The 21,676-nt window shown below is 38.5% G+C and overlaps 1 protein-coding gene across 1 annotated transcript in view; it reads left to right on the top strand.

Annotated features, from left to right (window-relative positions):
- LAMB3 (laminin subunit beta 3) overlaps window positions 1-21,676 on the top strand; it is a 105,517-nt gene that overhangs the window by 42,240 nt on the left and 41,601 nt on the right. The window contains exons 4-11 of the mRNA XM_082244658.1: window positions 380-494; window positions 3,096-3,169; window positions 9,038-9,220; window positions 11,307-11,370; window positions 12,782-12,975; window positions 13,851-13,971; window positions 17,946-18,134; window positions 20,353-20,508. Of these exons, the coding sequence (XP_082100784.1) occupies window positions 380-494; window positions 3,096-3,169; window positions 9,038-9,220; window positions 11,307-11,370; window positions 12,782-12,975; window positions 13,851-13,971; window positions 17,946-18,134; window positions 20,353-20,508 (1,096 nt within the window). The remainder of the gene's footprint in view (window positions 1-379; window positions 495-3,095; window positions 3,170-9,037; window positions 9,221-11,306; window positions 11,371-12,781; window positions 12,976-13,850; window positions 13,972-17,945; window positions 18,135-20,352; window positions 20,509-21,676) is intronic.

The raw sequence follows: 21,676 nt of genomic DNA on the forward strand, positions 1-21,676 counted from the left end.
GAGTTTCCTCCAATTAGCTGCATCACTGATATATAACCGATAGAGCGGTGTGATCACTTCTCTGTTCCTAATAAGTGAGAAATAAAGTATTTACACTGTGATTTCTTGTAAACAGTATACATTATAGTTATCTGCAGTGGGTGGCAGAGCTTTACAGAGTTTTATTCCACTTTAATGCAATTATATGCCACAATTATATGCTTCATGTTTTTTTGATTTCCAATGAACTAGTTTGAGAATGAAGTAAGCAGAGTAATTATTTGTTAAAATAACATGTAAACTGTACTGGTATACTCTGAACATTAGGAAGTGCAGTGCTACCATGCTTAAGTGGTCAGTGGTTTTAGTAGTTTACATTCTATCACTCTGTCTCTTCCAGGCCCAGCTAAAGTGTTGTCGCTGTGATTCACGAGACCCTTTTTCGGCAATCAGTCACCGGATCAATAATGTGGTGTCACCCATTGGTCATCTTCGTTGGTGGCAATCAGAAACCGGTATGTCATTTGGGAACTTATTCAAACACATTGGGAATATTTGAATGTGTCCTTGTAATAGGGTTTTCATTCCCTTCAGTTTCAGCCTGTTTTATGAACAGATGCCAATATAAACAAGACATCAATTCACAAACAGATAATGCGGGGAATTCGATAAAGCTGCTGCACCACTTTTCTGGTGTTAATCCCTCTTGTTAATATATTGCAACAAATTCATAAAGCATTTGCAACACTATAGGTTCTGACAGTGACTGGTGCACCAAATCCAGGTAGCTCTAAAATGCACCACTTTACATTGTGTCACATTGAATGCACCAAATGTAAAAGTGCTTATTAATGCCAACCCTCCTTTGGCATACAGAGAGAAAAACTGACTCAGACAGATTTTGTGAAAGTGTCCCTCTTGCATTCTAAAAGTGGCACAGCATGAGCTAAATTCATGTACTAGTTTTAGACAGGTATATGAATTTGGCACATTCTTCACCACATTTAGAACCCATGAGAGATACTTTTGCAAAATCTGCCTTCGCCAGTCTTTATGAATTCCAGGGACTCTGTTCTGGGTGCATCATTTACATCAATGTCCAAAACATACAAGAGGTGTACAGCTTACTTTACGTGAGAATGAGAGAGGATAGCCTCTGTTGGGCTTGTCTCCACTTGCTGTTGAGGGTGGCAAAAATGAGGGATCGGCCAATTATCGGCAAAGCCAATATATCGGGGGCCGATCTGCACTTTCCCCGATATTTCGGAATCGGCCCCAGAGGTTACCGATATTGCCGATATTTCGCGAAAGTGCTTGTACCGGAGTGATGCCTGCAGCTAGAGGCATCACCCCTGTACCGGCGTCCATAGCTGACGGTCGGCTGTCTTGTAATGACAGCCGATGTGGCTGAGAAGCCATTCGACTGTCATTACAAGGAGTGGGAAGGGACACCCCCCCCCTCCCGCAGCCTTCCGTGGCTCGCTCGGGTCTCCCGTCCCACTGGGAGACCCGGGCAACCAGTCTGCATGGCCACCGAAGAGAAGACCCGATCAAAGCCGCATTTATCTCTGATCGGGTCTCCATGTAAAAACCCGGAAGTAATGTCATGACATCACTTCCGGGTACGTGGCGCCAAATTAAAAAAAATTACAGCATTCAAAACAACCAAACTTGGCATTTTGAATGCTTCTAAGTGCAGAGGAGGGGTTTGGGGTCTTTTATTCCCCCATATCCCTCTCCGCAAGAGTACCTGTAAAAAAATAAATAATTAAATAAAAAAAAAATTTAATGTATGAAAATATCTGCCAATATCGGCCGATACTGATATGCGATGACCAAAATATCGGTATTGGTATCGGCAATAAAAAAACTATATTGGTCGATCACTAGTAAAAATAAGTGGCTGAGTTGTGTTTTTATCCCCCCGATCTTCCCTTTTCCCCCAAGCTGCAAAGGCAGCTGGATGGGGGTGTGCACATGCCATGGCCATGGCAGCAAAAATTATCCTGGCAATACTGATGCCGGAAGGTGAAATATTCAAGTGAATGGGACTGTACCACAAGCCAAATGCTAGGCAGCAGCCTCCTGAATGTCTGTCAGCAACACCTGCACCACTCTCTCAAAAGCACTCCACATGGATCCATCCACCAGCAATGCCGGTGTAAATGAGCCCTATGGATGACTTACCGGAAGCCTTCATTTTTAAAAAAACTAAGTCAGCAAAAGCTCCCATGAATCTGTCTTCACAGGTTCTCTTTAAAATGATCTCAAAACCTGAAACCTAAAACTGAATCCATCCAACATACCCATTACCACCCAAACCCAAAACACAATGTCAGCTACCTCAGCCAGCAAAAATACCCAGTGCTTTCCTGGTATAGGGGCTCATGTGAACTGATCCCATTTGACAGTACTTGGCTCTAACCAATTTTCAGTATCAGTTGGGGGGGGGGGGGGGGGAGCATTTACAGATGCTGTCACTTTTCCCTGTATGACCATGTTTCATTTATCCTTTACTGGATGTTTGGGCACTAAAAGTTACCATGCCTGCACCAAGGTCTTAAAGCTCCGCAGTCTTAGTGTCAAAAACGACTATATATATATATATATATATATATATATATACATATATATATATATATATATATATATATATATATATAAAATATATATATAAAATAAAAAAAAAACAGTGTTAGGGAGTCTAAAGACTCTTAACAAGTCTTATCTATAATAATTGGTGATTGGTGAGTTGAAGTAAAATATATAACTCGGTTGATATGTGCAAAAACTGAATGGACATTGGAAGTCTCTGTATAATATAAAACTGCTGCATCTGATTATAATTTCCTGCAACTGATTATATTTCCTACGCTGATTAATTAAAAGTTTAAATGTTACAGAGAAAGCTATTGGGCATTGGAAGTCTCTGTATAATATACAACTGCTGCAACTGATTATAGTTTCCTGCAACTGATTATATTTCCTACTCTGATTAATTAAAAGTTTAAATGTTACAGAGAAAGTTTTTTTTTTTAATTTATTTATACAACTTACTAAGGTACATAGATTTTTTTCAATCAAACACATAATTTCATTTATGATTTTCTGCACAGGTCTCGATTCAGTTTACCTGCAATTTGACACAGGAAGGAAGTTGCAGCTCAGTGATGTCACTCTGGATTTCAGGGTATGTTTTATTTAGTACACATTCCCCATGGAAAATTGTAATTACGCACAAGAACAGGCTTGTTATATCTCAATAATCGTTGCTTAAACCTCATACAGTTTACATCAAGCTGCTTTGTTTAGGACAGAAAATTGCAGTAAGCAGCAAGGTAGTTAGTGAAAATTACTATTCTCGGGTATCAGAAAAGGTTGTCATAGGTATTTGCATAATTTGCTGTTTAATCTTTTCTTTTTTTTAAATTTGCTGTTTAATCTTACTTCCCACTTTAAAATATACACTGCTGGATAATTTGATATGAATTAAAATATAAGATTCGCCATTCCTCAAATGATCCTAAATCATTATGTATACAGTGACATGTGCCTACTGACTTAAATTAATCTGCATATACTTGTAACACTGGCCCGCCCTTGTCACATGAGTGAGTACATGTTCCCTTCCATACCCAGAAGTACTTGGTACAGTAAGGGAAAAAAGTACTTGATCCCCTGGTGATTTTGTACATTTGCCCACTGACAAAGAAAAGATCAGTCTAAATTTTAATAGTAGGTTTATTTTATTAGAGAGAGACAGAATAACAACAAAAAAATCCAGAAAAACGCATTTCAAAAAAGTTTTAAATTGATTTAAATTTTAATGAGTGAAATAAGTATTTGATCCCCTATCAATCAGCAATATTTCTGGCTCCCAGGTAACAAATTTAGATTAGGAGCACTCTCTTAAAGGGAGTACTCCTAATCTCAGCTTGTTACCTCTATAAAAGACACCTGTTCACAGAATCAATCAATCAATCAAATTCCAATCTCTCCACCATGGCCAAGAACAAAGAGCTGTCCAAGGATATCAGGGACAAGACTGTAGACCTACACAAGGCTGGAATGGGATACAAGACCACCAAGTAGCTTGGTGAGAGGGTGACAACAGTTAGTGCGATTATTCGCAAATGGAAGAAACACAAAATAATTGTCAATCTCCCTCGATCTGGGGCTCCATGCAAGATCTCACCTCATGGAATTTCAATGATTATAAGAACTGTGAGGAATCAGCCCAGAACTACACAGGAGAATTTTGTCAATGATCTCAAGGCAGCTGGGACCATAGTCACCAAGAAAACAAATGGTAACACACTATGCCGTGAAGGACTGAAATCATGCAACGCCCGCAAGGTCCCCTGCTCAAGAAAGCACATGAACAGGCCCTTCTGAAGGTTGCTAATGAACATCAGAATGATTTAGAGGCGAACTGGATGAAAGTGTTGTGGGCAGATGAGATCAATATTGAGCTCTTTGGCATCCACTCAACTTGCCGTGTTTGGAGGAGGAGGAATGCTGCCTATGACCCCAAGAACACCATCCCCCGTCAAACATAGAGGTGGAAACATTACACTTTGGGGGTGTTTTTCTGCTAAGGGGACAGGACAACTTCACCGCATCAAAGGGACAATGGACGGGGCCATGTACCATAACATTGTGGGCGAGAACCTCAGCCAGGGCATTGAAAATGGGTCGGGGATGGGTATTCCAGAATGACAATGACCCAAAAACTCATGGCCAAGGCAATAAAGGAGTGGCTCAAGAAAAAGCACATTAAGGTCCTGGAGTGGCCTAGCCAGTCTCCAGACCTTAATCCCATAGAAAATATGCGGAGGGAGCTGAAGGTTCGAGTTACCAAACATCAGCCTGGAAACCTTAATGACTTGGAGAGGATTTGCAAAGAGGAGTGGGACAAAATACCTCCTGAGATTTGTGCAAACCTGGTGGCCAACTACAAGAAACGTCTGACATCTGTGATTGCCAACCAAGTACTAAGTCATGTTTTGCAAAGGGGTCAAATACTTATTTCACTCATTAAAATGCAAATCAATTTATAACGTTTTTGAAATGTGGTTTTCAGTTTTTTTTTTTTTTGTTAATCTGTCTCTCACTGTTAAAATAATTTTACAATTAAATTTATAGACTGATCATTTCTTTGTCAGTGGGAAAATGTACAAAATCAACAGGGGATCAAATACTTTTTTCCCTCACTGTATATCCCTCAGCTCCCAGTGAAGAAGTAAGAGGAAAGCAAATCAAATGTACATTTTTTGCTGATACGGTTTAAGGTAAAACCAAACCCTTTGCTTTGGCTTGAAGGAGCAAGGCTTTGATACTGTCTAAAAATTGTGTATTGAAACTATTGTTTCAGAAACCTTGCTAGCTACTTCATTTTTGCGCATTTACAATTAAATAATGTCTTTAGGATCAATGCACTTATACAGCTGTCACAAACAGAGCCCAGGTGGTTGTCAGAGAGGTTATATATGGCGAAGGGGTAGAAAAAAAATGCATTTATTAGTTATACCTCTTACCAGTTATTCAGAGCCTTACAGAGAACCCTTCCTGCTATTCTTCTTGCCTTATCCAGAGGCCTCTGGCTCTCTCACATGATTTATATTTTGTAAAAGGCCATAGGACTCCTGACGGTGTCAACAGAAAAGCTTATGAAGTTCCCTGCCCAGCTTTGCATGGCAGGTGAGATGTATAATGCATACACTTGTCTATAGCCTGGAGAGCCTGTCTTACAAAGCATTTTTTTCTACCTCTGACTAACAGGATAGTCTATATAGTTTTTTACAGATTTTCTTTTCTCAAAAAGGGCATTTCCCTCAAGGCAGTCTTTTTCATGGGTAACCTTTACGATTTTTCTCTTTTAGGTCACAGCTCACTCTTTCACATGATATTGTCACAATGCATTCTCTCTTACAGGACACTCTTTCACATGGCACTATATTAGGGCACTCTCTCTTACAGGACAGTTATATAAAGGCCTTCTCTTGGCATCGTGGCATTATTACAGAGTACTCTCTCCCACAGGACACTCTTTCACATGACAATATCCCAGAGCACTCTGTCTGACAAGACACTTTCACATGGCATTATAACAGGACACGTTGTCTTATAGGACACTTTCATATTGCTCTTCAGCCCTCTTTGGGTCCAGGCACCAGCATGTTTACTTTGGGAAACCGGCTGTGACTGTTTGCGGCTTCAGAATCGGCTTCCCAGCGCATGCACGAGCCATGTTGCACTTTGTGAATGGTCCCATAGCTTTCCTGGGACCTGTGACATGTCCCAGAAGGCTGCAGGGGAATGAGGAGGGATAAACTTCTGCTTGGATTACAGAGCACTCTTACTCATGGGACCCTCTTCTACATGGCATTATAACATGGCACTCTCTCCCACAGGACATTCACATGGCGCTATCACTGGACACTTTCACATGGAATTACAGCAAGGCATTCTCTCACCAGACACCCCTTCATATGGCACTATCACAAGGCGCTCTCTCCCACATGACATCCTTTCACATGGTACTGTCATAGGGCATTCTCTCCCACAGGACACTTTCACATGGCATTATAACAGGACACTCTTTCACAGGGCAGTCTCTCCCACAGGGCACTCTTCCACATGGCATTATAACAAGGCACTCTCTCCCAAAGGATACTCTTCCATATGGCATTAAAACAAGGTGCTATCTCCCACAGGACACTCTTCCACATGGCATTATCACAAGGCACTCTTTCCCACATGATACTCTTCCACATGGCAATAAAATAAGAAGCTCTCTCCTACAGGACACACTTCCACATGGCATTATAAGAAGGCACTCTCTCCCACAGGACACTCTTCCACGTGGCATTATAACAAAGCACTCTCTTTCACAGGACACTCTTCCACATGGCATTATAAGAAGGCACTCTCTCCTACAGGACACTCTTCCAAATGGCATTATAACAAGGCACTCTTTCACATGGCATTATAACAGGGTACTCTCTCCCACAGCACACTCTTCCACATGGCATTATATCAAGGCACTCTCTCCCACATGATACTCCTCCCCATGGCAATAAAACAAGGTGCTCTCTCCCACAGGACACTCTTCCACATGGCATTATAAGAAGGCATTCTCTCCCAAAGGATACTCTTACACATGGCATTATAAGAAGGCACACTCTCCCACAGGACACTCTTCCACGTGGCATTATAACAAGGTGCTCTCTCCCACAGGACAATCTTCCACATGACATTATAAGAAGGCACACTCTCCCACAGGACACTCTTCCACATGGCATTATAACAAGGTGCTCTCTCCCACAGGACAATCTTCCACATGGCATTATAAGAGGGTACTCTCTCCCGCAGGACACTCTTCCACATGGCATTTTAACAAGGCACTCTCTCCGACAGGACACTCTTCCACATGGCATTACACCAAGACGCTCTCTGCCACAAGAAACTCTTTCAAATGGCATTATAACAGGGAACTTTCTTTCTCGCAGGACACTTTCACATGACATTATCATGGGCCTCTCTCTCTCTCTCTCTCACATGGCACTATCTCACAGGATAGACCAAAAGGACAGTTTGTGTTTCACATGGTAGTCTCTCAGCTGGCACTATTTTTTTTTTTTTTAACTGAGCAGTCTCTTATGTGACACTATTAGAGGGCAGGCTGTCTGACAGGGTAGTTTTCACAATTCTGTCTTGTCAAGAGGGCCTTCTTTGGTTTGTTGGATTGTGGGGACATTACATTTTTTTTCTGCTCTATAATTGCAAAAAGTCCCTGTTTATTCTGCCAGAAATGTAATCAGTTGATACCTTCCTGAGCTCCCAGGATCACTAGGTGAAATTTAAAGGGGAAAAAAAAAAGCTTGAAAAAAGAAAATGAATTTAGTTTTGCAATACCATTTGCAATCTTCTGCAATATATTACATTGTTGTTCTTGGGTTTAGTTACACTTTAATGCTCAGTAGACGATTTTGTAACCAACCAACCTCTTTGCAAATCTTTAAACAACTCTGAATAAAAAGTTAACCAGATATTAGCCATGTAATGCAAGTAACACAAAATGTAAAGTAGTATTTTACTGAAGGAAAAAAAAAAGACCCCTGATCATCATTCAGTAAATATTTTATTTTTTTCTATTGAGTTAAGGCACAAGCAAAGTGATTTCTGTTTCTCTGCTTTTTGGTGAATCAGCATTGACTGAGTTCATTGAAGTGAATCTAAAAATGAGATTATACTTAAATTAATATTAAAGTAAATTTAAATAAGCTGCTAATAACATGACTTACATGCTCATGCTGTTGTTTTTTATAATAACTCTTCTCTGAGCTTCCTCTTCATACTGCACCCTGGCTGCACTGCTTGACTACAGGTATGTGGGGGACTCCCTATGCAACCGGGCAGTATGGCTGGGAAGGATGAAGGAAGAAGAATGAGGAAGATAAAAACAGAAGCAAGAGCATGTACATTCTACTATTAGCAGCTCCTTTAGCCCAAAAATTTTTTTTTTTTTTATTATCACTTTATTGAAAAAATTTGCAAATCTGCATCAATCGTCAGATTGTTGGTGAATTGATTACCTTATCTCTTATTGCATGATTGTTTTTCTTTTTGTTTAATGCTACTATCTTTTAAATTGGAATATTCAGAACACTCTGCCATGTCAACAACTAAATGGAATTGCCGAATTAAGTAGCTCTTGTTTATTCTTATGCTGTCCACCAATCCCTCCATCAGAAAATTTCCAAGATTTTAGTCAATGATCGTAGCAGCAGCATATGCCATTCACTATGGTGACCAAAATCTTGCACTTTCTAGAGGGAATATAATCTCTATAAATGTATGTATAAAAACATAGGTACTGTTATTTTTTTTTTTAAGAAGCTGTAAAGGAAATAGAAGGTGTAGCTGAAAAATAGTTGGTGATAATAACTGAAACAAAAGCTGGCTCCAAATATCTTTTCTTCTATGTATAACATATGATTTATTGATTTTGATGTCCTAACATGTCCTCTTCCTTTCTTTGGTTGTCATTTTACAGAGCCCCCGACCAGCTGGCATGATAATAGAGAGATCTTCAGACTTTGGCAGAACATGGCATGTGTATCAGTATTTAGCCTATGATTGTGCCACTACTTTTCCACACATTAAACGGGGCCGTCCCCAACACCTAGAGGAGGTGCACTGCCAGGAGCTGTATGGTAATCCAATGCATGGAGGCAAGGTAGGACACAGCTATAAATCTGAAGATGAATAGACGTGTTAAATATATTTGTGTCGGGGCTTCTGTGTTGTATCATCATAAGGAAAACTTGGCAGATAGAAAAGAAGATAACATGTTACACACACACACACACACACACACACGCACATATATATATATATATATATATATATATATATATATATATACAAAGTATATGTATATGTATGTGTATATATATATATATATATATATATATATATATATATATATATATATACTTTGTATGTGTATATAGTATGTAGCTAGCATTTTCCATCCACTGTGTGGATTTGGTTTAGGGAGATACGTTTTCAGGCTTTGGAATATAACAAGCTTAGTTCAAATTAATAAATAAACATGGTGCCCGGATATATGAACCAGCCAGCGGAAATCCCTATTCTAATGTTCAGATATTAAGGACGAAATTGGATTGTGGATCTCAGGACCCATATATATTGGTGGATGGTGATGTGTAGCTTAATCTGCACCTATTTTAGATTTTCTTATTTAAATGATCCCTTTTTTATGCAGGAACTGATTTTTAAATATTCTCTCATTCATATTCAAAAGCTTAACTGAGCATAAATCATTAAAGCATGATGCTAGTTTGATGCCTTGGCTCCTACATTCCATTTGGCATCATTCACTAACCATGGTTTTAGAGTCACAACGTCTCTTTGGCAGCTAAATGACAGCTAAAAATATGGGCCAGCTCCTAGGAGACCATGGCAGTTCTTGCTATAATTGTGTTTATCAAACTTAAAGATACTTTTTCTGTATTTGTTGCATAATAGTTGCTTATGTTCATCCGGCTATATCTTGGTTTTAACTACAAACTAAGGCCTCATGCACTCTGGATGTTTTTGCAGCTACTTCTTGGGGACTTTTTGTTCCCTGGCTCTAGACTCTAGACCTACATGTTAACCTATAGCCATGCACACATAGACTTTTTAGCAATGTTTAGTAGCAGGAACTTTTAGAGGCAAAAGAAAAAAACAAAAACACAGGAAGAGTGGCGTTCTGGCAGAAAACATGCTTGACACTTGTGTGTTAATAAAGTGGAATGTAGGAGCCAAGGCATCAAACTAGCATCATGCTTTAATGTTTTATGCTCAGTTTAGCTTTTGAATACGAATGAGAGAATATTTAAAAATCAGTTCTTGCATAAAAAAGGGATCATTTAAATAAGAAAATCTAAAATAAGTGCAGATTAAGCTTCACATCACCATCCACCAATATATATGGGTCCTGAGGTCCACAATCCAATTTCATCCTTGATATCTGAACATTTGACTGGGGATTTCTGCTGGCTGTCTCATATATATCCGGGCACCATGTTTATCTATTCATTTGAATGCTAGCCACGTTTAGCGCTCGAGCGTTAATTCATTTAAATGGCCAGAATAAATTATTATAATTATTTATTAATATTAAATTATTATTATTAAAAAACGAAATTACGCCCAAGCACTTGACATCTGTAAATGTGTCTAAATGTGCATTAACGTGCTTTAACTCGTTACACAGTTTTAAAAGCGTCAGGTATTTTTTCTGTTAAAACACTTTTTTAGGAGAGTTTACGAAATGTCCTGTGTGATTGAGGCCTAAATATGAACAACTACCTGAACACATTTTTGTAGGGTCTCACATTAGTGCTATCTCCCACAGCAGAAAAGCTCAAGTACAACTAATGAAATTTAAATTATCGAAAGTGTGTATGTGTGTGATCCGCGCTATGGATAATAAATACTAAAAAAATGTGTGAAAAGAGCTGCTGCCCCCACTTAAACTGACTACCTAGGAAGTGTCTGATGTATAATTTTAGCAAAAATGGGTTTGGCGCTGCTCTGTACATGATATAATAATATTAAACCCAACCAATTGTGACAAAAGGGCCCTGTGAATAATGGCTTTTTTGTCACAATTGGTTGCGTTTAATATTATTATATCACGTACAGAGCAGCGCCAAACCCATTTTTGTTAAAAAATTATATATTATATATTTAAATTATGTTACTTCTCCTTTTATGGCTGTTTTAATAAGCTCTTTTATTTTCTGTTTTAGATAAGCTTTAGCCCAATGGCAATGGCTTTTACAGTTCCTGTATCTAAAAGTCAACAAATTCACAGTAAGAACCTTTTCATGTCATGCTGAATTCTGTTATATCAATTGTAAAATGCAAACATCTAGTGAAGACCCTGATTTGTTAAGATCGAGCCTCAATTATGATCTGTAACGCTTAAGGCTCTGACCAATTTTAGCTTGGTGCAAGACTCTGTTATTTTTTAGAATTTTTACTAAGCTTACCACACCTTCTAGAAGAAATGTAGAGTAAACCTACCAAGACTTTAAAGGGGCCAATTAGATAAGATCAGGAAAGTGGAGGTACCTACACAGCCTAGAAGCCATTAAACGCACCTGGGGCCAAAAAGTATTGACCCGCCCCTTGTTATATCTCAGATCTCATTATTGGTCAGAAAACATCAAAGAAAGTTTCAGGGACCAATTATAAGGCCCAGGATGTGGAAGGGAGTTGAAAAAACTCCAACTTATATTTGCATATTTACAATATTTAAAATGTTAACCTTCTGCTTTCCTGTGATTAAGTCCCACACCTGTTCACCAGCAATTGAAAGTAAAGTCCCTCTTTGTTAGATTCTTTTATTTTATATCCTAGAGTAGTGGTCTCCAAACTGTAGCCATATGTGGCCCTTGGCTTTCCTTTATTCGGCCCTTGGTGCACTATTCCTCCCACTGATATCAGCAGTGGTGCATCATTTCTCCCACTAATATCAACAATGGAGCTCTATTCCTCCCCAAGACACCAACAGTGGGTCACTACTTCTCCCAATGACACCAACAATGGGGCATTGTTCCTTCCAATGACACCAACAACTAGGCACTATTCTCCTGCTGATATCAATGATAGGGCACTATTCCTCTCCTTCATACCAAATGTAGTGATGTTTACTCCTGCTTAATGCCTGGAAAATTTCCACTCCTGCTGGCCACAGGTTGCCCCCCCTACAGCCTGAAGGACAAAAAAAACGGCCCTTTGTTTCGAAAGTCTTGAGACCTTGTCCTAGAGAATTAAAAATGAAGAGTAAAGGCACCCGTTTAGAGCAGACAAGTGAGACTTCTGGGTGGGAACAATACAGTGCTAGCTTTTCAGGAGATGAAAGCAGAGAGTGGAAAGCTCACCACTTCTGATTCCACTTACAAAAGAAATATCAGATTTGCACTTACTGTCCCTTGACTAAATGCTCTTAAATGTATCAGTAGCACATAAATGTATTCCTGTAACAAAACATAAAATCTTGATTTAAAGTGTACCAACCCATCAAATCAGAATTCATCTTTCACTTATCAGATTTCAGTAAACTGCAGTATCATTGGTTGCTTTGGCATACTGTGCTCTATTCACTGCTTTGGTGAATTAGCTCAAATAAATACATTGTTTTTGCATGTATAGTTGTATTGTACGATAGGTATAAAAACAAAATGACTGTAGAGAAATATCTCATGGCTTCTCTTTTCAGAGCTTGGAGAGTTCACCAACCTGAGGATTAATTTCACCCAGCTGACACGCCTGCCACCCCAAAGATACCGGGAACCCAGTGCGTTCTATGCAATAAATGAGATGCATGTTCACGGCAGCTGCTTCTGTTATGGCCATGGAGACAGATGTGTACCTGGTGCCCTACCAGAGAGAGACCCATTTGGTGATATTCAGGTACATTTTTTAGAAAAAGATACCTTTACCAGAATTGAATAATAAATATTGAAACAACAGTAACGATATATATTACATGATATAATGTTTATACTTGTGGAATTAAACATATGCCAAAATAGCTTGTTTTTGGGGTCAGCTAGGCTTTGCTCATGTGTAATATGTCCCTTCAAATGTGAAGACATGAGTTTACATTGGGATCTACAGTGATGTATTGATTTTCACTGCTGAGGTCAGGTTTAACAAATTGGTGCATTCACACTTCATTCTTGTCTGTGCTTCAATGGCTTAGAGTGCTATATTTCAAGCACTGTTGTGCAGCCTGAAACATTGTCTGACTCCTAAGACAATTTGGATTGTTTGGTCCATGTTTCCCTTTGTATGGCATGTTTCTGTTGGCTTCTTATCTATTCCTCAGTGGCATACATGAAGGGAAAGTGTAGCAGCTCACCTGAGTGTTTCATTTTTGCGCGTTTGTGCACATTTTGTTACAGCATTTGAGCTTTAGGCATTAGCCTATAGAAAATAATATCTTCTGTTACATCACTTATTGCTGTATGGGCATAACAGCTTAAAAACATGCAATAAAACACACCTATTGCATATACCAATGCAATTCTATGGGGCTCAAAAAGCTATTATCTCACATTTATGAACAGGAAAAAAAATCAATGCCCATTGTTATTTCTTTGCATGTTTGCACTATTTAAGGAATAAACCACCATTTATTGCCCTCAATGACAACCTTTTAGAATTTAAGGAAACATATTTGTGAAATAAATTACCTGTTAGATATGTTTTTGCCATGATTCTCTATTTGTATTCTGTATTTGGGCTCCAGACCACTTGCCAATGATGATATGTTTTTTCTTCAGGTACATGATACATGTGTATGCCAACATAATACTGCTGGAACAAACTGTGAACATTGTGCTGACCTCTACAGTGACCTGCCTTGGAGGCCAGCTGATGAAACTAACCCCAATGTGTGCAAGAGTAAGTTTTATGAACAGCTGAACTCACTATACATACTATACACTGATGATCTAGACTTGAATTCTACAGAAAATTTCAAGAGGAATTTTGTTTTTGGGAATTTTGTTTTGTTTAAGTATAAATGTTAATTGTTTATTAGCTACATCTGTTTTGAAAAAAAAAATGGAGAAACGTTAGACCCGTGTCAAAATAGTAAAAATCTCCTGCGCTTAGTTGTAGTGCTAAGGACAAATTACACTTCTCCACTTGCCTGATTGGTAGGTATGGTGCCTGAGGTCTTGCTGCCCTCATAGGACTGTGGGCGTCCTCACAAACACTAGAAACAACAAAAAAAGGGTGAGCCGACCTAGCGTGTTAGCAAAATAAAAATTTTATTTTGAAATATGAAAGGTATTCTACTTACAAATGCACGACAAGCATAGGCATATAAAAGGATGCAGACGAGACCACCTCCAGATCCACAGTACTCAGCCAGTGGTATGGGAAGCCCTTATAGCATCCAAAGGCTTACGCGTTTCAAGGGTCAAGCCCTGTTCTTCAGAGCCAAAGAAAGGCCTTTAGAATTCTACAGAAAGTTGCAAGAGGAATTTTATTTTTGGGAAGTTTGCTTTGTTTAAGCATCAATGTTAATTGTTTAATAGCTGCATCTATTTTGATAAAAATGGAGAAAGGTTAGACCCTTATCAAGTTTTTATTGCTGTGTGTTGCTATTGGGGATATTCATCCTTTTTTTATTCTGCTAACCATTGTCACTAAGAAAGAGAGAGAATACAAATCCAAAATAAAAATCTAAAATTTTAGATTTAGAAAATCTTCTATAGGGACACCTGTTCTTGGACAACTCTCTAAGGGCTCATTTATATCATTATTTTTATTATACAGGATTTATATAGCACCAACATTTTGCGCAGCGCTTTACAACGTGAGAGCAGACAGTACAGTTACAATACAATTTAATACAGGAGGAATCTGAGGGCCCTGCTGTGTTGGTCTGTGAATAGCTATAAGCGGTGGATACTTTGGTGGTTCTTTATGATTAAGCCCCAATGGGTGGGGCAAAATACATTAAATTCAGGGCTCAGGAGGTGCTCCTGTCTAAGACCATTCGCATTGCTCTTCACCTGTTGAACTAGTGGTGTGCAGAATTTCTCATCCCCTCATAAGCGGTGGCTACTGCCGCCTCCTGAATCTCTTTTTATTGACAGCTGAATGGGGTTTTTGAATGGAAATAGTGCAGCCATTCACTTGAACTTGTGGAACGCATCAGAAAGCAAACGTTTGCAGCACTTTTAAAGCAAAAATGACCCTGCATTGGACATGAGGATGCTGAGTAGAGGAGAGTGACAATGGCTAGAGGAGTGGGGAATCAAGTAAGGAAAACTTGATTCCCCACTCATTTTTTAGAATACCCTAGACGTAAATTAGTATGCAATTTTTGCAGTACTTGGGCCGTCCCACTGCAAGTTAGGATTTTTGTTTTCCCCAGAGATAGGCTTTTACATTTAAAAGGTTCTCTTTGCCATAGTCTGAAAGCTTACATGGTAATGTCTTTATTTTATAAGCTATTGTAATTTTGGGTCCCTATATAAAATGCTTATAACAAGACATCTTTATATATTGTTCAGATGTATTGTTAACTTAAAACGCAATTGAAATACTAAAAAGGAACTTCTTAGATTATCATCTGGAATATGCAGTTCAGTTTTGGGTACCAGTTCTCAAAAAAGGTATCAGGGAATTGGAGAAAGTGCAGAGAAGGGCAACCAAACTGATAAGAGGCATGGAAGGAAAGATTAGAGGAACTGAATTTATTCTCTCTTGAGAAGAGGAGACTAAGGGCAATATGATCAACATGTATAAATACATAAGGGATCCATAAAGTAAACTTGGTGTTGGGTTATTCACTTTACGGTCATCACAGAGGACAAGGGGGCACTCTTTACGGCTAGAGGAAAAGAGATTTCGTCTCCAAATGCAGAAAGGTAAAAAAAAAAAGAAAAAAACTGAAAAAAAAAAAAAAAGAAAAGTAAGAGCAGTGAAAATGTGGAATAGACTCCCTCCAGAGGTGGTTCTGGCCAGCTCAGTAGATTGCTTTAAAAAAGGCTTGGATTCTTTCCTAGGTGTACATAATATAACTAGGTACTAACATTTATGGGTAAAGTTGATCCAGAGAATATCTGATTGCCTCTTGGGGGATCGGGAAGGAATTTTTCCCCTGCTGGAGCAAATTGGATCATGCTTTGCTGGGGTTTTTTGCCTTCCTTTGGATCAACTGTGGGTATAGGATTGTGTATATGGGATTGTATGGTTGTTTATTTATTTTTATTGGTTGAGCTAGATGTACTTTTTTCAACCTGGCTAACTATGTAACTATGTAGATTCTAGCTAAACTATTCTTTCCATCATATGGTTAGGACTAAATGTATCATGCTTATTGACAAACAAAAATATGGCAACTCTTTTAAGCGAACTGTATGTGGCGAAGTCACATATTCTAATTGTAGAAGGTATCATTCTGTAATCAGCGTTGCACAGTCTTTGTAGATTACCTGATTTCGATTATAGTCTGCAATGTCACTTTAGAGGTTTAAATTAGGACAAGGGTGAAAGAATTTGAAGCCAATGCTTTGTCACCATCTACTGGTAATTTTTTAGAACTGCATTGTATTGGAATGACATACTCTTTATTTTAAATTATCATCTTAAACTAATTATCGCAATAGTTTGCTGACTTTTGAGGTTTTGTGGTATCACTGATTTACACATTTATTGCCATTGTCTTTTTTCGTATACTATGTAATCCCTAAAATTGGATAAAAGCCATTTGATATTCAAAAGGTAGCTAGTAGTTTTTACAGACATGTTATTGGGGATATATTATGCCATATAAACTGTTCTATTGTTTAATGAGTAAATCCACACCCAAACAATATTTTAGTTTTTGATAGATGCAAGAAAGTGGATATAAGCTACTTTCTTATATCTCTTAGACTTCGTGGGGAGAACTGAGACCTGAATCTTGTGGCCTGTACACCAGTATCAACCATTGCAAGGTTCTGCATGATCCTACAATTTAATTTTATTATACTAAACCCCATGTGAAATGCAGCAAGAACAATGGGAAAACAGAAAATGCAGAAACAGCTAGAAACTTTGGCAAAGATATCTTGCCATTCATGGGGTCAATTTATTAAAGGTCAATAGATTGTGCATTTTGCAAAGGTTAGTTGCACTCACAAGAACAGTTGCTCTGATGGGGAGCTCTGCTGACTTCCACCATCCAATCATGCGTGAGCAAAAATGCTGCTTTTTTTTTTTTCCTTGCACGTGGGTATTCTTTGTGTGTAAAGTACAATAAAAGATAAAGGAGAGCAGCACCATCTAAGTGAAGTGTAAAAGATGTGTTTATTAACAACACACAAATGCAAACTCACAGGATGGGCATGCTGTGTTATCATGCCCATCCTGTGAGTTTGCATTTGTCTGTTGTTATTAAAAGCATCTTTTATACTGCACTTAGATGGTGCTGCCCTCCTTTCTCTTTTGTTTTACAATTCCACAGAGTTCCTTCTAGCTCTTACAGAGCCTGCAGCCTTCTACAGCCAGTATTTCTCCTTTGTCCAGCAATCAGCCCATGCTTGAACTTTATAGACATTTTAACCAGAACTTACTCCTGCATATGCCTTGCTCTTCTCAGCCTATAGAGAGCTTATGTTTTTGTTGTTTGTGTGTAAAGTGAAGCTTTACCTCATTTACTAAGCTCTGGAGCAACTCTAATTTGCAAAGTGCACAGCCTATTTGCCTTTAGTAAATCAACCCCAAAGTCTCCTAGACATATAAGGGTTAGCAGATGTCCCATTTTACCAGACCACAATGTCAAATCTGGGTGCTTTAGCCTTTTAATAAAATGATAGAAAAAACTCTGTTGTTGTACTACTACTGTTTATGTATTATCAATGTTTTATTCTTCCCAGAGTGCAACTGTAACAATCATGCTGACAAATGCCACTTTGACCCTGAAGTATATGAAGCTAGTGGCAGAGTGAGTGGGGGTGTATGTGAGGATTGCGCTGACGGCACCACAGGAACAAACTGTGAACGTTGTAAACCTGATTACTACAGGAATCCCAATCGAGACATCAGCCACCGAGATGCCTGTGTTTGTGAGTAACATTTATAGTGGGGCTATTTATAACTATTATTAATAGCACACCTCCCAGGTTTCTGAGATGGACAACGTATGTAAGCAAAGGCGAACGTATATTCATACTAATTACCAAAAATCCCTTTCCAATCCTAAAAAATTCCTATTGTCCAGTGAGTTCACCAAAACCCTGGCCATTAGGAAGGCCTGGGTGGTGAAAAGGCAGAAGACTACATAGCAACTGTAAATGCTGCGGTTGAAATTTTTTTTAATAGAGCACCTTGGGATTTTAGATTACGGGAACATTCTGCAAGAAGTGCCTACTATTCACAGCAGCACATCCTTGCACATAAGGGACAGCTAGGGTTTCAAACTAGAGAAAAACAGCAACCAATACCATTATAACAGCAGCAGCACCGGACTTAAATTCATAGTGCTGTGTCTGAATCACAAGAAATTAATAAATAATTCTGAGTGGTCAAAGCAAATTTATCCAACATACCATCCATAGGCATATACAGTACACAATTATTGGGAAAATTCTGATGACATGAAGTGTTTCACATGTGCAACACTTGTGCAACTTGTCATGCAACTTTGGACATCACAGTTGCATGACAAGTCGTTCCCCATGTTTTCCAATGATAACCATTCATATATGCGCAACTTAAAATTGCAACAACTTCAAAGTAGTTCATGCACTACTTTGGTCTGACTTTCATGCAACTTGAGGGCCATAGACTTCAATGTTAATCCTCAAACGTTGCATTAAAGTTGTACCTAAATGTTATACAATACAACAGTTGTGCAACAGTTGTCCATTATCACTGATCAAAGCCAAAGTCGTATCCAAGTTTTACCCATCTAAAGTTGCGTCAAAGTTGCACCAAGGTTGCACTTCGAAGTTGGTGCAACTTTGGAGTCTTACAAGTTTGAATGGAGCTTAACTGAAGACTCAGTAAATGTCTGATACCTTTTAAACAAACTGTTTCATTTTTTCATGATTGCTCATGAAAATTTCAGTATAAAATTATGTTATTTTACAATAAAACAAATTAGCTACTGATGTAACAACCAGTGTTGCCAACCTCCCACAGCATTTTTTACTGATAAAGCATGGAAAATTTAATTTTTTTGCTGACAACCTGAAATTTGACAGAACTCATATTAACCACTTAAGCCCCGGAAGATTTTACCCCCTTCCTGACCAGGGTTTTTTTTGCGATTTTTTACTGCGTGACTTTAACGGACAATTGCGGGGTCGTGCGACGCTGTACCTAAACGAATTTGACGTCCTTTTTTTCCCACAAACAGAGCTTTCTTTTGGTGGTATTTGATCACCTGTGCGATTTTTACTTTTTGCGCTATAAACAAAAAAGAGCGTAAATTTTGCATTTTTGGCCAATTTGTTTTCTGCTACATATGTTTGGTAAAAAAAATCACAAAAAGCGTATTTTGATTGGTTTGCGCAAAAGTTATTGTGTTTACTAACTAAGGGAAAGATTTTTGTCATTTTTGGTGTTTTTTTTTTTAACGCGTAATGGCGGCGATCTGCGATTTTTTTTGCGGTACTGTGACATTGCGGCGGACAGATCGGACCCTTGACTGACATTTTTGACACTTTTGGGGTTACCAGTGACATTACTGCAGTAATCAGTGCTATACATATGCACTGTTACTGCAAAATGACACTGGCAGGGAAGGGGTTAACTTTATTGGGGAGGGAGGGGTTAAGTGTGCCCTAGGGGCGTGCTTTCTACTGTGATTGGCTGTGGCTACTAGTGTAGTTACAGTGATCAACGGTCCTACATAGTAGAACCGTCTGATCACTGTTTCTACACAGGGGAGAATGACAGGCGGCTTGTTTACATCAGCCGCCTGACTTTCTCCCTCTGTACCGACGATCGGCGAGTGACCGGCGGACATCGAGTCCGCCGGTCACACGCACTAACTTCCCTGTGAACGAGTGAAACTGTTCGTACAATTACTGACGGTAGGCAACCCTGGTAACGCTTATCTCAATAGAGGGTGATCTTCTAATGTCATTCTCATTTCATATACCACCCTAAATAATTATCTTCTGAATAATTCAGGTCTTGGGCAATGGGCACCAATATATTTTACTATACCTGCATTGAACTAACATGGAAGTATACACTTAACTGAAAAACAGTGTTATTAAAAGGGAAAATTATTATTTAGGAGGACAAGTCAGTAACTGTTTCTGTTTGTTGCAGCCTGTGATTGTGATCCAGAGGGTAGCATTGATGGTGGCAGCTGTGATCAAACAAATGGAAGATGTCTCTGTAAAGAAAATGTTGGAGGAGAGCGTTGTGACCAGTGCAAGCCAGGGTACTATCTCCTGAGTGCTTCCAATCCACTGGGATGTACAAGTAAGTGACAGACACATCACCAATCACAGAAAAATCTTGCTCTTGCATTACGGTTTGCTATTTTCATTATAACTACTAGGAAATCATAAATACGTTTAACTATTAGAGAATTATTTGCTTGTTGCAGAAAATAAAGCTATTTTAGATCATCCAAAGTTCTTCCTCTATATGCTTCATATTTCCAATCTCTGAAGTAAGAAAATGTATTGTTGCCTAGAACAATCAGACATTTGCCCCCTTCTCAGTCAGACTTGTATAAAGTACTCGAAATTTCTACTTGAGTAAAAGTACAAGTGCTCGATCAAAAAGTGACTTGAGTAGAAGTGGAAGTGCTCGCAGAAAAAGTTACTTAAGTAGAAGTACTAAAGTATTCAACATTTTTTTTACTTAAGTATTGCAAGTAGTTTTTTCAAAAAATTTGCTACTTAAGTACTAAAAGTAAAAAGTACCAGTAGTTTTGAAAATAAATTCTACTCAAGTACTGAAAGTAGAAGTACAAGTACTGTGTTATGTAGTTATTAAAGAAAGAAGTCAAAAGTTTGAACATCATATTGTTTTTTATTATTTCAAATGATTTATTCAAACGATTAACCTGTGTTTGTTAGTAGTTTCTTGATGCACTTTAAGCGCTGTAGCACCATTTATTTGTTTGTTTCATATTTTCTTTTTATTGGAAAGATTTGGTATAGCAGCTTTTATTATACACAGCCTTTATTTTCGTATGCGCTGATTTACAAATGACATTATACACATTTTTTTAAGCTTTATGCAACCTGCCATCTACTGTTCTGGCAGTGGTAATTTTTTTAAAAGTAACGAGTAACTATGCAGCACAAAAAAAAAAATATTGGAGTAGAAGTATCAAAATCATCAAAAAAATGTAGTGAAGTAAAAGTAGAAGTAGTAGAAAAAAATTCTACTCTAGGAAAGTACAGATACCGCATTTCGGTACTTAAGTACAGTACTTAAGTAGTTCTACTTCGTTACTATACATCTCTGTTCTCAGTGTGGTTTATGTAGTGAAGCCACGTCAGGCCGAACTGTATTTAAGGCTTTCTGGCCCACTTGTATTAGGCAAAACAGAAAGAAAAGTTCACTTGCAGTTGTCTACGCAGGGGTTCCAGCTTCACACAGCAAAAACAGTAACACAAATGCCCTCTTTGCTCTC

This window comes from Pelophylax lessonae (genome assembly GCF_965119305.1).
Source record: "Pelophylax lessonae genome assembly, chromosome: 2".
NCBI lineage: Eukaryota > Metazoa > Chordata > Amphibia > Anura > Ranidae > Pelophylax > Pelophylax lessonae.